The sequence below is a fragment of the Mytilus edulis genome, unplaced genomic scaffold, assembly GCF_963676685.1.
Source record: "Mytilus edulis unplaced genomic scaffold, xbMytEdul2.2 SCAFFOLD_640, whole genome shotgun sequence".
NCBI lineage: Eukaryota > Metazoa > Mollusca > Bivalvia > Mytilida > Mytilidae > Mytilus > Mytilus edulis.
The window spans coordinates 1-9,369 of record NW_027267256.1 but is presented as its reverse complement, the minus strand read 5'-3'; the positions used below and the strand labels follow the sequence as shown (position 1 = coordinate 9,369).

The 9,369-nt window shown below is 32.8% G+C and overlaps 1 protein-coding gene across 1 annotated transcript; it reads right to left on the bottom strand.

Annotated features, from left to right (window-relative positions):
• Window positions 1-3,585: 3,585 nt before the first annotated feature.
• Window positions 3,586-8,323, bottom strand: LOC139505081 (monocarboxylate transporter 12-B-like). The gene is made up of 3 exons (XM_071294898.1): window positions 8,292-8,323; window positions 6,394-6,537; window positions 3,586-4,415 (listed from the first exon to the last, which is right to left on the bottom strand). The coding sequence occupies exons 2-3, from the start codon at window positions 6,512-6,514 to the stop codon at window positions 3,586-3,588; spliced, it is 951 nt and encodes a 316-aa protein (XP_071150999.1). The 5' UTR covers window positions 6,515-6,537; window positions 8,292-8,323.
• Between the last annotated feature and the right edge of the window lie 1,046 nt (window positions 8,324-9,369).

Here is a 9,369-nt window from a genome sequence, read left to right as displayed (position 1 = left end):
AGCAAAATGTATGAATTCAGTGTGTACAACATCAAAAGACCAATGTGCATGATAAAGCAAAAATGAAATTCACATAGTTAAGTCTGTGGCTGCTGTTTTTTTTTTGTTTTTTAAACTCATGATCAAGTTACAAAAAGAAGCATTCAATACTTTTAATTACAATTTTTTAGCAATGATCATGAAAACACACGAATTTCATTATTGTTTTATTTAACTCACATGTGCACTTTATTGTGGGACCACTTGTTATCATGAATGAAAAGTTTTATTGAGCAATGCAATTGCTTACGGAATAACACGTGATGTGCTGTTAGCCAATAAGAATACAGTATCACAATGAAACATACATCTAATGTAATTATTTGCCAATGGGTGTAAAAGCGTTGACCGAAGTACATTTTGTATGAAGCGCGAAAGCGCTTCATTCTAAAAATGTACGCACGGTCAACGCTTTTACAACCCTATGAAGTTAAAAAAAAGAAGCATTCAATACTTATAATTACATTTTTTAGCTAGGAACATGAAAACATTATGTAATTCAAAAACTAGGGGTGATCTCAGGTGCTCCGGAAGGTAAACAGATCCTGCCTCCACATGTGGCATCCGTCGTGTTGCTTACGAGATAAAAAAAAATCCGGTAAATAGTCTAATTCGGTAGTCCCATTTATGAAAGGGAAGGGAATTGTAGTTACGACGCACAAGGAGTAATAAAACTAGAGGCTCTCAAGAACCTGTGTCGCTCACCTGTATTTACTGAAGCTTTAGAAACCATGTAAAATAAGGTTATAAAAATCATAATTAATAGTATTAGCTTAACTCAAATTACTAACTCAAGGGGAAGCAACCCAACAACGGGTTGTAGGACTTGCTTGAAAATTTCAGGGCAGATAAATCTTAATCCGATGAACATTTTGCCACCTGTCAGATTTGATCTTAATGCTTTAGTTTCAGAGATATAAACCAAAAACTGCATTTTACCCCATGTTCTATTTTTAGCCATGTCCACCATGTTGGTTGTAAAGCGGGGTCATAAGACACATTTTTAAAACTAGATACCCTAATGATGATTAAAGAATGACTATAAAGGGCACAATCGTAATCCGGCCTCGGGTGACTCCGATGATCTCCTTCTGAGTCACGGAATCGGCCGAGTTGTGACGAATGTAAAAGGGCAATAAACCATTACGGGGTCGACTGACAATTTTGGTTATGTTGACTTATTTATAGATCTTACTTTGCTGAACATTATTACTGTTTACAGTTTATCCTTATCTATAACAATTTTCAAGATCATAACAAAAACTGCAAAATTTCCTTAAAATTTCCAATTTAGGGGCAGCAAACCAACAATGGATTGTTGGATTTGTCTGAAAATTTCGAGGCGGATAAATCTTAACCTGATGAACATGATTACCACATGTCAGATTTGCTCTAAATGCTTTAGTCATTTCGGCCAGTAGCTAGCAGGCGGGGTCATCGGACACATTTTGTAAACTAGATACCCTAGTGACGATTGTGGCAAAGTTTGGTTAAATTTGGTCTAGTAGTTTCAGAGGAGATTTTTGTAAAAGTAAACAGACAACGACGACGACGGTGGAGGACGGACGCCAAGTGATGAGAAAAGCTCACTTGACCCTTGAAGTCATGTAAGATAAAAAGGGAAACACAAAGTCTAAATATGACCCATCAGGATGTTACACGAGGGAGTTTAAAACTTAAATAAATCGGTTTGATAAAACAGGTCCTCGCCAACGCACTGATTGTTTGGGTCGTGGTAATTTTTTGGATCAAGTTCTGAGTAAATTGATAGAAAGTGGTAAACAATGATTAAAAACACGAAGACGCCCTATTGAAAATATTGCTGAAAACTGAGTATCCGTCACCTTACTGTTTGTAAAACTTTCCTGTACCTGTGGTTTTATGTAGAAAATACAATACTGTTTCTGTAGACATTCTGTTAAACACAAAGAACCTACTTTAAATATGCTTTATTAAAAATGCCCTGATTTACAAATTCCTTTAAACATTAAAAGTAAAGAACAATTCTATGACGGTCAGAAGAATAAATGAGTATTTCTGTCAGTACTATTATCAGTAACGTTTGAAGAACAGGACTGTTCTGATATATGCAGGCGATTTGAAATAACTCATCTGCTCAATTCCGAATGCATGTTCACCATACTACATGCAAGCGACGTATTTGAACTTCATGCAAAGCTCAGTTGATTATGGGCACTTGATCACAAGACTTGTTTTAACATCATCGCGATCTTTATTTTCCATGTTGTTCTGGTTTGTTTTCGTAACTTCAACGACGTCATCGTCTGTCTTTATAACAATTTCTTCGTTCTGTGTTTCTTTAACTAACATCCGTTCAATTAACACACAAAGCGATGACGCAAAAAATAGTCCACCAATTGTATAAAATGAAAACATTCCAGTTACCAGTATAATCTTCTAACCATCCTTAATAAAGTATTCAACAATTGGTCAATCAAGCTTTAATTTTAAACATATCATATCATTATTACTAGTATTTTAGTAATGTTAAACAATTCTGGTAATATAAATCCATGTAATCGATACATGGTCCGAATAGTTTGATAATCGGAGCATTTACAGGTTTAATGCCAATAAGATGCTGTATTATTTTGGTAGTCCTAGATTGCTTCTTGCACCTTAAAAGTAGAATTTTGATTGAGTTAAACCATTTCAATTGATATTTTATAGTGTGTCTTTCTATGTTGTGATGTTACACTGTTGTTTCAGATAAGTGTGAAGATTGGCACATATTAAAATGTTTAAACCCGCTGCATTTGTGTGCATCTGTCCTAAGTCATGAAATCTGCATGATGTCCAGTAGTTGTCGTTTGTTGATGTGGTTCATAAGTGTTTCTCGTTTCTTCTTTGTTATTTAGATTAGATCGTTGGTTTTTCCCATTTGAATGGTTTTACACTAGTCATTTTTGGAACACTTTATAGCTTACTATTCAGTGTGAGCCAAGGCTCCTTGTTGAAGACCGTACTTTTACCTATAATGGTTTACTCTTTTAAAGTGTTACTTGATTCAATGGAGAGTTGTCTCATTGGCAATCATATCACATCTTCTGATATCTATAAGAAATCGAATGATGTATGATTTATCTACTTGAAAATGTGCCAACCTAAGTCAATGTCGGCATTTTCCATTTTTTGTTTTTAAGAGAACCATCAGAGATACCATGCAGGCTTATATTTTGACACACCATCAAACTCGTCAGTGACGATCGAATCGAACAGTTGGACGACCAAATCAAATATGAAGTTGAAGAACATGTAAAACCGATAATTCCAAACTATGCCAAACAGGGCTAAGGCAATCTGCACCTATGCGAAGAAAAACGTGAGTGTTTCAACATTTTATAAACAGAAAATTTACAGAAAATGAACATTTCAGTGATATTTCATTTAAAAAAAAGTTCAAACTACTGGTTTGCGCTCTGATGTAGCACGGCTCTACAAAGTCATGAAAAAGTCCGCCAGACGTCATAGCAACCAAGAAATACATGTTGGTTGGAGTTAAAGTAATTATAAATAAATACTTACCTAGACCAGGCTGCCCATTAAACACGCTGTATAGAAAACAAAGTAGATAATGGATACGCTATGGGTAGAATCTTCAATCCCAATGAGGAGACTACTAGTAACGGTCTTAATGAATGTAAAATTCCAGGAAATATTCCTACAGTCACTGCATATATGATATTGATAGGCATACTCCGGAAAAAATGTCACCGCAATAGCACATATCCCACCCGTAAACATTGTCAAGATGAACATCGTTTGAACGCTAAGCCATTGTTTATCAATAATGATACCGGAAAAAAATCTAATAACAAATTCCGTAGCTCCAATTACAGTTAAAACAACAACTGCGTCGTCTTTTGTAAATTGCTGACTTTCAATGTGTGGCGGAAGGATCATAAAGATTGAAGAGTATCCAACCAGTGCAAACGACATGGCGAAACAGTATAATAAAAAGGATGTGTTTCTTAAAGCAACAGAATATGTTCTAAACATATCAAGGATTTTGTCAATCGCAAAAGTCAATTTACTCTTGTTTTTACTCCCTTCATTTGTGTGCGATAACAGTTTTTTACTTTCAGGACTATTTATTGGAGCACTTGGACGCATGAAGCTCCTTGGCTGTCGGAAGAAACTTCCACCAACACAAATGTTCAGTAACAAACCACCAAGAATTAACATAGCGCCATGTATACCATAATGGTCTATCAACTTCCGGTACAATGTAGGATATATCAAACTTGACAATCCAAAGGATGCAGTAAGAATTCCGTTAGCAAATGCTCTTCTCTTATCAAAATAAAAGTTTATTATAGATAAAGTCGGAGGGTAAGATAGTCCAAATCCTACACCTAAAAATAAATAAATAGTTTCTTAACATGATACTCATACACATTTCATGTCCATGTAAGAATCATGATGAGTGTAATTTACGACATGTCACAATATTTATTGTTTTGCCCTCAAATAAAAATTTTCCGATACTCATTTTCTATCTTAAACCGTTCCTTTATCTGTCTGACAATATTTTCTAGTACTTCTCTGAATTTCTGTAAATAAGATTGCTTGGTTCTCCACAAAATGTCACTGTCTAATGACTCTCTAATTGAAATATAATATTTACATTTCATTGGTTACCTAGCCAGTCGGACTTTTCAAATGGAATGATCTCCAAACGAAAAGTTGTTAATCTATGATTTGGTCAATTTTGGTTGCGTGATCAGGGACAACTTCACTAAAACCTGCAAACGATGTCTTTATCTATATTTGCTGTTGTCTGTTGAGCTGATGGAGAATTTGGTACTAAAACAACACTCATAACCTTTCATATTTTCATGGCAAAAGTCACGATCCGCTTCAGGTTCCGTCTGTAATCATCTCTTAAAGTTTCTGTACTTCTGAGATTTTTCCTTGATGGAATCCGAAGTAATGCCATCTTCGGAATTTTGCGTGTGGAATTTAATTACCAGTTGAATTTAGTTACAGTTGATTACATCTCCGTCATTTTGTTGGTGAAAAGTTGTCTTATTGGCAATCAAACCACATCTTCTTTTTTCATATCATGACTGGAATTACAATGTTTTTATCTCATGACTGGAATTACATTTTTGTTTATCTTATGACTGAAATTACACTGATTTTATCTTATGACTGGAATTACAATGTTTTTAATTGGATTTTCCTCTGAGTTCCTGTATTTTGGTGATTTTACTTTTTTTTTTATATCATGACCGGAATTACAATTTTTTCATATCATGCTGTCAAAGTATTATAATTAATATTAATAATCTATATATTTTCTTTCTTTCAATGATACATGTTTGTAGTGTTTAATGTCTATGTTTTGTAATTAATATGCCTGTCTGTCTGTTTGTTTGTTTGTTTGTTTTTATGTATTTTAGTAACAGTCCTATTGTTTGGATTTTACACTAATAAAATTCTTATTCTTATTATTCTTATTATCATGACTAGAAAGACAATGTTTTATATCCTGATGGGAAAAACAATGTTTTTTTTATAATTATCGTGACTGAAATTATAAAAAGACATGTACAATATTTTTTGGAAATGCCTGTAATTACAATGTTTCCTCAGCACTAATTATATACTTATATATAAAAAATCACAACGTGGATATATAAGTACACTATAACATGTATCATTTCATAAGCGTGTGATATATGCAATACACAGTGTCTTATTATATAAGAACTGTTTGCTAACTATAAAAATAATGTAAACCCATAGAGCAGTAAATAGTTACTATCCAATTCCCTAATAGCTTTTTGGGGTATTGATGCAATCAAAACTCGTTTTGGGGTATACATGCAGTCAAAACCTTTATTGGACTGGCTTCATCCTTTTGAATCCTGTGCTTTTATTTGACGTTTTTCGGCTTAATATTGATCTGATTAGGTAATCCTTTTCAACTGATTTTTATAGATTGTTCTTATATCTTTCGCTTAAATTACACCACTGTTCCAGGTTTTAGAGAGGTTTCAGCACTCACAAACATGTTTACCCCCCCCCCCCCCCTTACCTCCAACACGTTATATATGTATGCACCTGTTCCAAGTCAGGAGTCTGTTGTTCAGTGGTTTTTGTCATATTTGTTTTTCGTAAATTGTTTTGTTATAAATGAGGCCGTATTGTTTTCTCAATTGAATTGTTTTATATTTTTCATGTCGGGGCATTTTAAAGCCGACTATACGGTATGTAATATTTTTTTGGCTCACACTGCAAAATAGATGCAATCTTTAACCTTCAGTGCTCACAAGCACTTAGACAACTACCTTACATTTTCTTTATTTATATCAAACATATATCTACCTAACAAACAGCTATACGTGAGATACAGCATACCAATATTGTTTGTCATAAAACTGGTTACCATACCAAGGCAGGAAACCAGGCCGCCAATAATAGTACACCATTTAAATGAAAAATGCATGCTTAGCAGTCCAGATATTGGACCTGAAAATAAAATATATAATAAACAACTACAGCAGCAACTAAAAAACAGGGAATAAACGATACATATTCATTTTTTAAGTAATAAAACTGTGAATGGAAATGGGGAATACAATCTAACCTAACAACAGAAAACAACCGAAGTCCACCAATGGGTCTTTAACACAGCGAGAAAATCCCACATCTGGAAGCGGGCTTCAGCTGACCCTAAACAAAATGTGTACTAGTTCAATGTAAAAGTAAGAATTGATTATCTTTTTGAGTATTTAGAGGAAATTGGTCAAAACGTTGCTACAATGTTTTGGCATCAAGGTAATGAAATTAATCAAAATTATAAGGCCCGAGAACACTGTTACTTCGTAGAGCATTTCTTTTATACATGAAAAAAACTTCAATTAGAATTGGCTGACAGTGGTTTTATCTATCAGCTCGTTGCATAATATGATCATGTGACCGTGACGTCACCAACGTTTTTCGTCGTGAAATGAAATTTAAAATTAAATTATAAGGAATGACTGTTATATTTTTTTCTGTTTATTCGAAATAACATCAAAAATATGGTGCACCACATATTTATGTTATTTCTTCCGATAGACAGAAAGTATATTACATTAACAAAATTGGAATTTCGAGCATTTGCTTTTTGGTAAATCAGTTGCCTTCCGCCATCTGGTACTGTAAAATAGCCGAAACCAATCTTAAATGCAATATGAAAATTTTGAAAAATACGGAAATTCTTTTGTGAGACTTTTCATCTTAAAGATAAAAGAACATGTCTATGATTTTATAAATACGCTTGTGGTTTTTTTTTTTTATTACAAAAAAACACTACTTTTTTAATCATTTTTCTTTTTTAACTTAGCTGTAGGGGAGATCGGGGATAAATGAGACACTTTTTATGTTTTTTCTATACCTATAAATCAATTGTACGCAGCTTTCTCACAAGATCTAGCAAATTAGACCAACGGTCTCCGAATTTTGATATTTTCTGAAATATTTGGCGTTCTCTGTAGAAAAAAAGATTATTCCAAAGACAAATTTAGGAAGTACGAAACACTAAATTTATACGTCGTTTCACAAATATTTCCGACTTTGAATGGTTTTAGAGGAGTTGCGAATCAATGATATCGATATCTTCCTTTTAGAAATATAGATGTTTTCTAAAACCACATTATAAGAGCTATATTATTATATTTTAAGTTACTTATATCGTTTTGTTTTCGTTCTGTCACACAAAAAATGAGTTTCCATAAATAATCACAATTCTGCACAAAGTGTAACGTATATATATAGCTAAGGGATACATACCTTTTATTAAATTTTTTAGGGGGAAAAAGCATAACGTAAACAACATGTTTTGCAAATTATAAAATAAGACCCCCTATATATCTACCTTAATTATAGTTTAGAAATAAGACAAGTTTATAAGATTTTAAGAATCCCAAAGTGCGCATACGAAGCTGTGTTACTGAGTTATCTATAGAAAAGATTGAAAGACTTTTGTAAAATAACCACTTAGGTGACACCTATTTCAAGATTAATAAGAAAGTAAAATGTCGAAAAAAATCGGTTATTGATCGTATTATTCATAAGGCCAATAATGTTCAATATTTTTAAAGTAAAATATAGTTTAGTGCAAGCACTGCGCCAGTTTCATAAATTAAATGAGAAATCACAAAATCCTCTAATCTGCTGCTATATATGAATACTGTATGATGTTTGAGAATTTAATATACCAATAATATTTCCATACTTACCGGCTTTTGAATTTACAAATAACAGAAGACTTCCTAGATTATTTAACTTTTATAAATGAATGTGCTATAAGTTTACATGTTTTTGATTTGAAGCAAAAGAATTATAATTTCATTCGCTTAAACGGGCAGTGCATTAGAGTGAAATTAATTTCTCCTGGGTGTTTCATCATATGTAGCATAGAGGGGCGTAATGTTTTCCCCGCTTCAAAATTATTTTCGCGGTATTTTATTGCCTATGTAATCATTCAGCACGACATCGTCAATCTGAGCAGTCGAATTTTCTTGGTAAATTTTATTCTGGTTAAAGTTTATTAAGCTTTTTATTTGGAGAGTTTTTTGTTTGATACTGATGTTTGAATTATATATGATATGTGTAGATATATATGTATGAATTGTGCTTATTTCTTATTAAATATAGAGCATCGGCGTTGTCGTGCGACTATCCACTTTACTAAGTCTTTGGTATTTATTATAGCCTTTTATGGGGTGCATATTCAGAGTATTTATGTATACTTGGATATTTGGTACAAGTATTGGTTATACTTGGATATTTGGTACAAGTATTGATTATACTTGGTTATTTGGTGCAAGTATTTGTTTTATGTCTACATTGATGGGTGGTTTATACCAGGAGAACGAGTTTAATTACCCCAACTTATATTATATTTTCTGAAACCACATTATTAGAGCTATAGATAGATAGATTATTAGATAGATAGATAGATAGATAGATATATTTTATTTCCAATAGTGGACCCATTACGGGCATAATCAGTACATTGATTTTTTATCACACAATTGCAATAGACAATAAACAGAAATATGTTTGACAAAAAACATAAATTGTAAATTGAGTTAATAATACATGTAGTCACATATCAAAACCTGTATGTTTAGTGATTATTGACCATGCACCAGAAGCAGCATCACATCCATTATAGAAAAAAAAATTATCATATTTTATCTTAAAGTTATATCGTTTTGTTTTAGTTCTTTCACACAAAAATGGATTTTCCAAAAAAATATATACAAAATCTGACGATTCTGTACAACGTGCTACACATAACTAAGGGGAACA

Excerpts from the sequence above, each read along its gene's own strand:
- LOC139505081 (XM_071294898.1), bottom strand. The coding sequence starts at position 6,514 with ATGCATTTTTCATTTAAATGGTGTACTATTATTGGCGGCCTGGTTTCC. Across the intron at positions 4,416-6,393 it reads CACGTATAGCTGTTTGTTAG|GTGTAGGATTTGGACTATCT; the intron begins GTAGATATATGT and ends ATTTATTTTTAG.